At 40.7% G+C, this 13,299-nt stretch overlaps 1 protein-coding gene across 1 annotated transcript in view; it reads left to right on the forward strand.

Annotated features, from left to right (window-relative positions):
* The first annotated feature begins 4,309 nt into the window (after nucleotides 1-4,309).
* LOC121194233 (receptor tyrosine-protein kinase erbB-4-like) overlaps nucleotides 4,310-13,299 on the forward strand; it is a 290,604-nt gene continuing 281,614 nt past the window's right edge. The window contains exon 1 of the mRNA XM_041056962.1: nucleotides 4,310-4,467. Coding sequence (XP_040912896.1) covers nucleotides 4,389-4,467 — 79 coding nt within the window. The 5' untranslated portion in view covers nucleotides 4,310-4,388. The remainder of the gene's footprint in view (nucleotides 4,468-13,299) is intronic.

Below are 13,299 nucleotides of genomic sequence, written 5' to 3' on the forward strand. Positions count from 1 at the left end.
CTTGAACAAGTAAAGTTGCTGGAGCCAAAAAAACAAAAAAACAAAAAAACAAACAAACAAACAAACAAAAAAAACGTGGTCACAAGAGAGGAAGTGGAACTGAGGTGAGAAAAACAAGTGGCAAATAAAAAAACACTTTGGCTGAGTGTGCTAGGCAAACGTGCCCCAAGGCACCTTATACCTTAAAAGTTAGTTAAGAAAAATTAACTGCTAAAACCTTGGTATATTATTAGCACAAGGATCTGGTAATTTTGACATCAAGAATCCAAGAAGTGATTCTGATGTTTAAAAAATAGAATTGACAGAACTTCTTATGTTAGAGGCACTGCTTCCCCAAAGTGTCCATTAACACTGAATAATGATAAGAGGGGAACAAGAAGGTGGGGGGTTTTGCTGATTGAATTTTTTTTATCAGTCAACATGTCAAATGATGTGTCATCTCTGTTCATCTATCCACTGTCGTATATGACTTGAGAACAGTCTGCAGCCTGAGATGTCAGCTGACATAGATACAATCAGTGGCAATCTACGCCTGAAAATTGTCATCACTGCTGTTTGTACTTGTCATTATGGAATGAGAATCTGTCTCAGACCCACATCTGATCAAAAATGATGAATAATTCTATAAATGCACTTTTTAAATAGCGTAGCATTTACATTGTTAATGGAACAAAAGGCAAAAAGAGACAGTTTGGGTGTTAAATGTATTATTTTGGAGAACTGTTATCCGCGTTCACAGCGATTAGTGCATGCAGCCACTCTGATATTGATTTAGTATTCCTTCACTGTGTAAAAAGACTGAAATACGCTGTGGTGTTGTGATAGTCTTTTAGCCCTTTCGTTGCCTTTCTCACACAACTTCAGCATTATCGATTCAACAAACCATTTTGTTTTGATAATAACAAATGCCTGTAAGTGTTTGCATCTTGGTACCTAAAAAAATTGATAATTTTTTTTTTTTTTTTTTTTAAGTATTCATCTTCTTTCTCCCTTATTGTTTTGGAAAGAGAGGAGCAGACAGAGGCATGAAAGAAGACCTGTTTGGAAATCATACTGTTTGAAGGACATAGTATTGCCTACAGAAACAGACAGAGGTCAGTGATGGCTCGTAACCACATTTCATTTTTTCATACAACACATCTCCAAGGACCAGCAGCTTTTTTTTTTTTTTTTCAACATTTCCACAATTAGCATATCTTTTCTGCCGGCATGTCTACTTGAAATCTGGTGTTTGAAGCATTACTGTACATTTCAAACATGGTTTAATTATCTTCCGTGAATAAAAAAGAAGAAGAATCTTATCCTACATAAAACTAAAATAAAAATCCCTAAAACATTAAGAAATGGTTAACAAACATTCTTAGCTGGCTATGACTAACTAGCAAATCATCAGTATCAGAAACATATTTCAATCCTAAACTTCCTTCATCTCTGCAACATGTGGCTGGGACAGTTTATCATACTGAAGGTTTATCTAAGTGTGGGGGAGAAGTGCTATGCTGCAGGGAGAGATTGCCTTTACTTGCACGGCACCAACAGAGCAAAACAATGTGCCGCATGATAAAAAATTGCTTCATAACTCTCACATTGTGTGTCTGGCATCATTATGAGGCACAATAGCCTCTGGAGGGCCCCGGCTTTTATTGGCGTGCCTCTTGCAGCAGCAAAGTCTCATCCATTAAACAAATCAGGGGGTTATGTATTAGATTAGCTGTACAGCAGGCACTGGGGAACGCATAGAAGAACACATGAAACCTCGTCTCATTCCCTCTCATAATCCCCTGGAATAAATTATCTAATTGACAGCATTAGGGTGATACTGTCATAAGGTGCCTCTTAAAGCATAATGTATAATGAAAATACACAACGTTGCTAAATTGCATTTTTGGTATTAAAAATGATAAACGGCAGCCATTTGGGGCGTATTTAGAGTGAAGCCTCTCCTCGTAGCATGCTGCCAGATCTCATTTTTCTATATTTCTTAATAAATTTGTGGTGTCAGTGATATTAAAAGCTCATTTCTGCTGAGAAATATTTAATAAAGCTTCTGTTTGATAGGAAGCCAATGTCACACAGAGTCAGGAAACTAGTTGGTGGCAGCTTGGACTGCTCACCCCCTACTGTGTCACTGCCATGACCTATGAGGTGAGAAACAGACTGCCCCCCACTGGTGAAGGGTCAATACTGCAGCTGAGGTTCAAGAAGTGCCCCTCACAGTTCAGTGCACTATTCATTCTGCAACCAAGCTGAAAACAACAGAGCCTTTTGACTTTCTTCAAAGTGAAAACTGTCTGCATCCCATTTTCTTAAAGTATTCGGTATACTTGGCTCAGGGAAGATCAACTCACTGTTCCAGGCCAGGAAATAGGGTGTGTGTGGGCGAGGGGTATGCCTCCCTATTAGAAGCAAACAAAAGCCTTGAATGATCTCTGGGGAGGAGTGACCCACCTATAGCTAAAAGAAGGATGTTTATGGACTAGAGTAGATCATTGCCCAGGCATATACTTTGATGTAATGTAAAATTAAAGGGAAGGTAAACTGCCTCCTCCAGTCACAATAAACACTCGCTTTCAAAGGAGCATAAATATCATATTTTTGTCCCTTATCAGCTGGACTTACTTCCAGCTGATAGTGTTCGGTTCTTACATATAGAGATAATAACTCTAAATATGTTAAAGTGAATTAATCTGATAAATTGATATAAGAACTGTATTTATTGCATTTTATTTCTCCGTTGACAAACCAAGTCTTACACAAACAACACAAAGTGCCTTATGTCTTTTTCAGACAGTGGCTGCTTGGTGTGTGTGTTTGTGGGCTTATTGTACTATAGTTTGGGGGCTCAAAGTCTGACTCCTTTGTGGGGGATCAAAATTCTGGACCCCAACAAGTTTAAATGGCTGTTTGAGGGTTAAGACTTGGCCTTAGGATTTAGGTTCGAATTAGTTTTAGGGTATTTTAAGGGTAAGGGTTGGGGTTAGGTGTTCAGCTGTGATGGTTAGCAATGCATTACGTCAATGCCAGGTGTCCCATGAATGTAGAAAAACAAGGTTGAGTGTGTGAAAGAGAGAGGATGAACTTAGGGTGGGGGTACAGTCAGAGTGCAGGATTTCTGTCCAGATGTGTGGGCATATTGTAACTCCAGGAGGCCTTCACCCTTCTCCTAAAGTGCGAAAGTAGGCAGCAGCTGGTTCAGAAAGTAATAACCTTTTGTCACATTGTTTCCTTTTCTCGCATTATCGCAGTTATTTTGCTGTCACTGCAAAGTCACTGCTTTCAAACTATTACAAATCGCTCAGTGAGCGCAACAACATCACTATCTAAACGTTCTATTTGACTTTTATTTGTGTCATTTACACCAAGCCGCCCCTGGGGAAATGATTACCCTGGATATGGAGAGATATTGCCTTCAACAGTAATGTACTCTGATAAGTGAGGAACAATGGAAAGCTTTGCAATACAACATGAAAAAAAATCTCTTGGGTTAGAATTTTACTGTCCAAATGCTTTTTTCTTTGTTGCCTAATTGTGTTGTATCACAGCCTTAAAAAAACATAAAGCAACTTTTGATAGAAGGATATTTAGAGTCAGAGGATCTACAGAAAAATGGCAGTTTAAGTCACTATTAATCTGGTAATATATAATGAAATCTATTCTAGTTCTGAGCACCACTGTCACTGCAATCCCAATGTACAATGTTGACAGTTAAGTTCAGTATTAAATCAACAACACTTCCAATATGAGACTATATATACCAACATCAGACCTGGATAAGATCTTCAAAAGCGCAGGGGTAAGCCACCTGTAAGTGACATTCAGCTCTATTTTACCAATTACACCTCTAAATCCTTCTCGCAGCATTTATCTCCACTGTGTTCAGCGTGACAGGTGCAAAGGAGCCGACGCACAAATTCATTTTTGTTTTTTTGGCGCCTTGAGCCAATGGTAGCGCTTATGGAGCTGTGGCTGGTGGGAAATAGGGTGATCGACTGGTATCTGTGCCAATCACAGTGTCCATAGGAGGAGTTAAAAGGCTCGGAGGTGTGTCTGAAGAATACAAGTCTACAGCTGCATACTGTATCCAACTCGGGGAGTAATGGCATGAGTACTGCTTTATACTGTTTAGACAAGCTTTACAGTGCGCGCGTTGGAAACTAAAATTCGACCATTTCTGCTTTCACGTCAGACACAAAATTAGCCTGCGGGCACCGAGAGGCGAGGCGGGGAACAGTCGAACAAACTGCAAACTTAGTCAAAAGCGACTAAAGTCCCCAAACTCACAGGCTGAAGAGGCTTCAAACGCAAACGATTCATCCTTTCTGGCTGTTTCAAGGAAGGATACGTCGCTGGACATGTGAATTTAAAGGAGATAATTGCCAAGCACAACAATGAAACCAACGACTGCCCTGTGTTACTTCGGCGTTCTCCTGACTTGCCTCTTGTTTGGGCCGAGCACTTCTCAATCAGGTGAGTGAACGCCATTCGTCTGCTGCCCGGCGCGCAGCTATGTCTCTGTGTAGCTGCTCCGTGCGCACTGAGCGCAGTGCCACAACTATCCAACGAGCATACTTTTGCATTAATGCTGTTCTCGTTACGCATGTAGCAGTTGGGTTTGACAGATCCAACCCCTTCTGCTGTGATTTTCACTGTTAACCTTGAATTGTACTGTTGGAGAAACGTCTTAAGCAGTTACACCGAAAGGGGGGTGACGTGCCGAGAGCTCTGTGATACTGAAGCACAGGTGACAGTCTGAGCAGACTGCACGTTGTAGCGGTGCATATCTGCTGTGTTAAGACGAATGAATCCATGCGAGTGACTTGCTCTGTCTTCTTCGTGCACAGAACGGCACTGTTGAATTTGGAGAGGAAGGAGAGTATTTAATGTCCATCACACGTGTCCTTTAGACCCAGTGTGGACAAACAGAGCAGCAACAGCCCTCGCTTTACAACAGGCTACTGTGCTCTTGTCTTCTCTCCTGTGGATATACAGGCTGTCTTCTGCGAGATTCTATTTCAAAAGTTCCTTCTTGACTGTGTTCGTTCTCCCTCTGCAGACTAGTGTATCCCTAAAAAAAAAAACCAACAAAAAAAACAAACAACACTGGGTAAGCCAAGCTGTAACGCCTGCGTCATGTTTTTGGTTCATTTGGAAAAAAATCTGTTTAGGACAGCGGGTTGTATTTAACAGTTCTACGCTTCGGAGGCGCTGCAGTTTCAAGGACACCAGTTTGATCAAACTACATTATGTTGAAAGTCCTGTAGGAACTCGCTTTGAAACAGTCTGTTGTTGTTGCGTTTTCATACCGATCTGTGTAACTCCCGCACCTGTGCAATGGGTGATAACTGGCAAACATTTATCCATATGCATTCTGTAATCGGGATAAAAGCAAAGCGGATTACCGTGAAATTGCATTATTCCTCATTTTAAAGTGAGTCCCCTCAGGGATCATGTGGACCACAGTTTGACAGTCAGCGTTGTAGCGCACAAGACTATCACACTGGCAGTGGCAGTACCGTTTGTACAGCGCAGCGGCGCTCTTTACGCACAGGGACTTATAGGTGAGCTCACCAAGTGATCTTGTGTGTGTGTGCGTGTGTGTGTGTGTGAGTGAGTGAGAGAGTGAGAGTGAGAGAGTGAGAGTGAGAGAGAGAGAGAGAGAGAGAGAGAGAGAGAGAGAGGTTTGCAAACAACAAATATTCGCCAAATAGACAAAAGTAAAACATTACAACAGTCACACTCACCAGTGTCATGCAAATCACCTTCAGGCAGGACGACGATGGGAAAAAAAATACTATATATCCTTAATGCAGACACACACGTTCGCTTCCTCTGTCTAGTTCCATCCTCTGCCTTTAGTAATGGTCCTTGCACCCGCTCTGTGAAACTATTTCGACCACCAATTTAGAGATGAATGTTGATATGACTGGTGTGAGGAAATTGGATCAAATCGTAAATAACGCACATATATAAATAAACAATTTTACCCAATCATTGTGTAATATTAAACCTTAGAAGCGTAAAACTCGTTTGGATTTTGGATGTGAGACTATCGCACTTGTATCCGTTCTCTGTCAAATAACTACATTTTTTTCCTGTTGTCATTTTTAAGGACTGGGTAGTTCTTGCTGCGTTGTTGATCTTGCCGCTTAAAAAGTCTTAAAGCTAGAAATACTTTTTTTTTTCAAACAGTCTCAGTTCCATTAGGATTTGAGGGTAACTTGGATCAGTCCAGAAAAAAAAAATCTCACAATCTTATTTATTTATTTATTTCACTTATCTCAGGAAATCTGGATCTAAACACCATCACATTCGCCAGGGGGGTTGTTTTACAGCCCTTGATCAAGCTGCATTTCCAGAAATTAAATAAAACAGTCCCTCTAGGACTGCTTCACGCACCCGTGTTTCAGTAACCTGTCTGATGTATTTCGAGGGAATCCAGCATGAAGGTGACAGTGGTAATTCTCTTTCACATAGGCAGGCTGATACCATCAGGCAGAGCTCCAAATCTTACAGAACGTATTTGGAAGTTCAAGGAACACAAAAGAGAGCCACACAAGAGCGGATTATATAAATGTCAGCGTGTGAATCGGCGTAAACGCGGATTAGGTTCTGTTGGTGAGAGGGAACTGGCAGAGAAAGGCAAAGTGATGGAATATGTGTGTTCTAGTGTGTGTGTGTTTGTGTGCACGTGTGCGCGCGCAAACGAGTTGGCTGCGTGTGCAGAAAAGCACGCTCACACGCGAACTTGCACAGTTGGTTTTCTATAACGAGTCGTTAAAAACGTAATGCTCCGTGATAAAACGGGCTAAATTTATGTAAAACTGTATACCATACATGTTGCTCTGACATTTCTCTAAAATGTCACCTTTTCAGCAAGTGTGAAAATCAGAACCTTTTCTGGACCACCGTGTTCTCATGTTTTGGTTTGTTACTGAAAATCTCACAAATTCTCTAACTTTCCCAGTCCTCATCACAGAAGCATGTAATCCTGGTTAAACACAAATATCACCTAAGACGGGAGTTAATGGGTTTTCATATAACAGCGGGGAACATGTCTGTAAGATGCTGAGTGTGCCACGGGATCCCCGCACTGCACTCTGCTTTTCGTTTGGCTGCAGCTAGCTGGAGCTGAAGGACAGAGGTGGGGAATGCATACAGCTGCCGACTCTGAACCATATGGCCATATTTCAGAACTCTATCAATGTTTATGAATATTCATATAGTTTGTGCGCAGGAATGAATTTAAGTCATCTCTTCCAAATGCAACTGTGTGTGTGTGTGGAGTGGGTGCTTTTTCAATTAGTGTAATCACTGCATAAACTACATCCTTAAATGACCCTGTTTTACAGCTCTAAGCAGTTACTTCTTTCCTAATTCAAGTTCTGATTCACAAGCTGGAGGGGCTACCCTCTGGAAATGAAATGGTAGTTGAAGGATAGTTTGGTGGTTATACTTGCTACCAGATCCTTGATTTTATGGCGGCACCCATTGTTAACTGGATTGAAACTGACAGCGCACTTCCAGTGTGTAGCTGATATGTGAGTTCATAGTATATCAAAATGTTTACAAGGGGTCGAATGAAGCACAGAGAGAAACTCAGCTGGAAAAAAAGGAGGCATGAGGATTTATTATTTCTTTCCCCTTTCTCTCTCTTTTTTCCACTCTCACCGCGCTGTAGACTGACACTTCTTGCACACCATTCATCGCTGTGTATTTTTTCTTCTTCCATTCTGAAGCTGTGGGAAAGAATGGTGTCACATTTGGCTCCGCTTTGCCACAAAGCCCTCTTACAGTCATATCTTTGCCTGCTGTTGCCTGTTAAAGGAGCCCTGACCCTCCACTGCCACCAGGCTTTTTATTAGAAGAATGGCAGTCTTTGATTAGGTGGTGATCCACTTCCATTTGTCGGAAAAAGGAATGTGAACCTCCGTGCTTTCGTCTGTCTCAGACTGGGTGAGCAACCTAAGCCCGTCAATCCACTGTGCAGAAAAAATCTGTTCAACTAATATAATTTAACACCAAATTATCCTGTCTTTCTTTTACATATTACACCAAGTTCAGTTAACAAAGTTGAGCAGTGCCAGTTGAAAGATGAAATGCGATTATTCAGTTGAAGTGAATTATTAGATGTAGATTTTTATTATTGTTTTCCCCCCTCCTGGTGAGTTTTTGTTGATCTTCCCTTTGTATGACAATGATAAAACCAAAAGGCAGAATAATGGTGTCCGTTCCTTGCCTTGTGTTACTGACAACCAAAAATAGCCATAAGACATTTGCTGCAGAAAAGAAATTCTAACCATTTTCATTGTGTTTTCCTCTCCGGGGGAATTTCACCCTGCACTCAGATAAAACCTTCTGTTTGTGTAATCTACCCTGTGGTTGGATTGCAGAGGAGTGGAAACCATTAAGTTTTCCCATAAATCTCTCCACTTCTCAGCAAACAAACTGCTTTTAGACCACTGGCATCAATAATACATGTGCAGCACCCATAATGCCACTCAAGAATCCCTGATGAAATATCGCTCTAATATTCCCACAGGGACTGAAAGCGTGTCTGTGTGCAGTGGCCTACCCAGTAGCGAGTCTTCGACCTTTTTGTCCCTAATAGTGTTTTTTTTGTTTTGAATCAGCTGTTATTCTATTGTACTGTTCTTTAATTTCTACCACAGGGACTTACAAAAACTTGTATCACATTCTTCAAAAATGAATTGGATTACCACAGATCTTTTTGTTATGGCTGACGAGGAGATTATTATAACTATTCCATCTGAAGACGCAACTGCAGACACTGTTTTCCTGTTTTGACGTGTTGATGGGCTCATAACTAGTCAGACTGTCTGCAGCCAGCAGAAATGATTGGATCATATCCTATGTGACCTTTACAAGCGCTGGACCCTCATTTATCACCTGCAGTTATAAAGGCACGACACATGTGCATGTGTTTTGCCATGCATCATTGTCAACTCAGCTATTAAATGTCCTTTTTGTGAAGGATGTTATAATTGGATTGGAGTGTCACCAGTGTCTATCCGTGCTTAATGTGGCCAGCTGTTTATCACGTGTATTTAAAATGCAAATTCTATGTTTGAAGCGTGGTTCACAAGCAATTAGATTACTTCAGATTTGACGAGATTTGTTGAAAATGGAATGCTTATTACTGGTTTCCCCTCCCTCTATGTTTGTCTGCTTTTATGGTTTCTCTTTTTGCTTTTCATAAATTGAGTGAGCTTTGTGTGTGAGAATGAAAGAGATGGGAGCAAGAGAGAGACAGGCAAATAGAAATACTGATGGCCTCTGTGCAACACAGGCCCTCAGTGCTCAATACACAGCAGCCAAAGTCCTTCATTAACAAGGAAGTGCAACAAACACTCATATACACAAACACAAGCGAGGTCCTGCTTGATATCTTTGACAATATACCACAGCTAGTTTAGATGGACTGGGGACTAAGTTTCAGTAGTGCAGAAATCAATCCACTGCGATTTAATTAGGTTGGCAAATGTGCGTTTAGGGCCACCAAGTAGAGCTTGCGAGCAAGAAAAACAATAAAATTCTCAGGCTTGTAGTGGCATTCAGCCTTTCTGAGTGTGCTGTAATGGAATCGACACAAACAACAGTCAAGATAAGAGGCCAAATGATGCGGTGTCATGCACAGTGCAGACAACTGTCAGTCACAAATCCCTTCTCAGACTTATTCTCTCTGTATCACCCTTTGCTGCAAGGTTTAAGTTCACTTTCAGAGTAAATAAGTTAGTTATACAAAAAGGAAAGTCTTTTATTTATATAAATAGTAAAAAAAATAGTGGATTCCCAACTCAACAAGCTCCCATAAAGCAACCAAATCAATGACCAAAAACCTTACTTTAACCTCATCTTAAATTACTCAGAAAACTCACTTACATGGTGTATAGCATGCTTTACTCTCCAAAGTTCATAATTAACAAAAATGCACAGTAACATTAACACTAATGTTACAGTAAAGAGAGCTGTGCTGCATTACTCTACATAATGCTGCACGTTGTTTTCAGTAGGGTTCACATAATGTTGTCCAACAGTGCAGACTGATGCCTGTGTGCCTCACACACTTGGCGCACACACTCCAAGACTCACTCCCACATGCTTACACACATACCCACACACTCATACCGCCGTCACCCTGGGCCATCACTCTGAAGTGTAAGGCAAACGTGTGAGATCCAGGCCCTGGTAAGCCTCACTCCTGTGTTCACTAAACAATGTCGGGAGTCTGAACGCATCATGTATGTCTGTCAGTTTGTGAGACTTTTGATCCCCTTTGTTGTTGCTGCTACTCCTCTCACAATAAGCCCGTCTGTCCTCTGCATCCTCCTGAAAGGCTGCAGGAGGCTGTCAGGCACCAACCCTTCTGACAGCCACATTTTGAGGGTTTCAAAATGTGGCGACAAAGGGTCTGGCAAACATGCGCATACGGTGTATTTGTGTTTGTGTGTGTGTGGTGACTGTGTCTCTCAGTGTTTGTGTGTATGGCTGCATGGTTGGAGGGATAGAGGGTGACTGACAGACTAACCATGCTCCAGAGACTTCCTTTCTGCTCCAGTGTCTGCTTGTTCCTCTTCCTCCGCCCACCCTCTGCCTTCATCTGTGGCTTTGTAAGCCTTCACATAATGTGGGAGCATTAAAATGACAATGGAAATTATGGCTAATCTTTGTTAAGACACACTCATTACCGCCATGTTTTAGAATGAGAGTCCGATGATAAGAGTTGGTCTGCCATGTTTTCTCTCTCTCTGAAGCGACAGCCTGACATATTGGAGTGATGTGTTTTATTCTCACTTTTTTGTGTTTTTTTTTTCTATTCCTGCTCACAGTTAATAATGGTGGCGAACATATGAAAGGATGATAATAGGCTGACAACTTGGGCATGAAAGACTAGCTCTACCTTCAAACGAGCTTTTCATGCAGTTCTGCATGTGGGTGTGTGTTAAAGGGCTGCTTTCTCTCGACTCTCTCCTTCTCTGTCTCTTTCCTCTTTTAGTAATCCCCTTCTAAAATATTCATAGCTAATCTGCATTTACAATGTAATTACAGACGGGCTTTGAGTGATATCGGATATGGCCGGCGGAACACGACGGCTTCACGCAAAATCTTGATTTGGTGATTTGTGTGCTTGAATAAATAGGAAACAGTCTCGGGATGTGATATGTGGTTTAAGGCTTAAAGTAAAAAATATTTTTTTAACATAAATTCAAACAAAACATATTTTGTTAACTACTCAGTCAGTCAGTACATTGGTAGCAAGAATTATTTCCATGTTAAGAACCCACAATGAAATACATATGTTTTGTAGCTTTTTTTTTTTTTTTTTTTTTATCTTAGGGGCCTTGCACCTGAAAGGAAGTGTTGGCTTTCTATGATACTGCTGTGCACACAGTTATTATGATAGCCCCAGCAGAATGAAATATGTCACAAAACTATCCCAACTGTCTTTCTGTTTTGCCCCCACTGCTCAAACCCTATTCCCATCTTTTGGGTGCTGTTGGCCTTCGTTTAGTGCTAATGGATCGGTGTACCCTGTATGCTATTCTTGCAGGTCGATTTTTCACTTGTGTTGGGGGGGGGCGTCCTTTTAAACGAAGCACTTGGCATTTGTGACCTGTAATAAATGAGTTTGCAGTCAGTCATGGCAGCTGTAAGGAGACATCTGGGAGCAAGATAGGGAGAGAGGGGGAGATATTCAGACTTTACTGGGAAACAGTTTATCTATGCAAGGATGAAAAATGGCTGCACCAAACACACTATCACTTCTTCAGAAAATAATATTAGTAATCCTATTTAAAATTTTTAGCAGATTACTATTCAAATGTCGGAAAAATGCAGTAAATGAAAGGTGGTACTACCGAGAATCTTCCTGTAACGCCATCAGTATTAATATGAAATCACAATGATATCCCTTCTGATTACCATTGGAGAAAAATTTAAAATTGAGTACAGCAAGCACAGTATAAACTATGGCTGAGAAGCATGAGCATATAATAAGTCTCTGTCTGACTATTAGTCAAATAGTTGTTATTCATCAGGGTTGTGGATGAGGAGAAACAGAGGCTACACTGAAGAAAGAACCACAGAGTCAAACAGGCTGAGACAAAGAGAATGAAAAGAAAAAGCATGTAAAAAGTAAAAATAATGATCAGTTTTGAGTTTGTGTTTTTCACCAGGGATACATCTTTCTCAGCCTTGCCTCTCTGTAGGCGAGCATCAGTTCCTTACAAACATGAAAATAAAACATTACAATTTTTCAAGTTTAAATAATTTTTTTTTGTATGTTTCTACTTTGGGTATTTATGAAAAAAGTCATATTTTTGCTTTAAATATTTTGACATACTACCCTTTACAAAATGACTCCTGGGGTCACTGTGTTAACACTACAAGCTCAGTTCAGGTCGCAAAATTTGTTTTGGGAGTTTTATATTGGAATATTGATTTTTGTTCCAAGAGAGAGAGAGAGACAGTATGAGCCAGAAAATACAGGATTCTCAGTGCTTGGTGGAGTAATCATTGAGTCATTAGTATTGATCAACTCTTTCAAAGCATTATGGTCATTTATGCCCCTTTAACATCAGCCAAAGGTACATTCAGCTCTGGCAACAGAATTCATCCTTTTGTACTGTTTTTAGGCTTTTTAATAAGATTAGAATCTGCTAGCAGATCAAAGTCATGACAGATAAAAAACAATGTGTATAAAACTGTACATTTCAAAGAACTATTTCATTTCAGTTTTCTCTGAATAGGTTTTTAAAGATTTACTTTCAAAATAAGGGTCCCTGAAAGGAAGTGTTTGGCACTCTATACCCTGTGTGGCTGTCGCTGGTGTGAAGCAGCAGTCACCTTGCAGCAGAGCAGAAATAGTGCAGCTCTCTTCCCCTGGATGTGAAGGTACATAAAGCACAGGATGAGAGGAGCAGGAAAGGCAATTGACCTTGGCTGCTTTTGGGGGCTGGCTATATAACCATCCGGATGGATGCTATGGTTCTGCAGTTTGGCAGCGAGGGAGGGGAAGAAAGGGACAATGCTGAGTATGGCAGTTACTGTTCAGTGTAGAAAAGCAGATTTTTTGTGTGTGTGTTTTGAGTTTATACATAAAAGTTCAATTTGAATTATACTGCAAAAAGTACAAAAATACAATCCTCTCAGTTGTTCTCTTTGGTAACCGTGGTAAAGTTGAACAGAATGTTATATGTTTTGAAAGTTTTTTTTTTTTTTTTTTAATTGTATTACAGAAGTGTAACAGCAGACTTAGCAATGTGTTTGTGTGTGAGCTCG

The sequence above is a fragment of the Toxotes jaculatrix genome, chromosome 15, assembly GCF_017976425.1.
Source record: "Toxotes jaculatrix isolate fToxJac2 chromosome 15, fToxJac2.pri, whole genome shotgun sequence".
NCBI classification, from domain to species: domain Eukaryota; kingdom Metazoa; phylum Chordata; class Actinopteri; family Toxotidae; genus Toxotes; species Toxotes jaculatrix.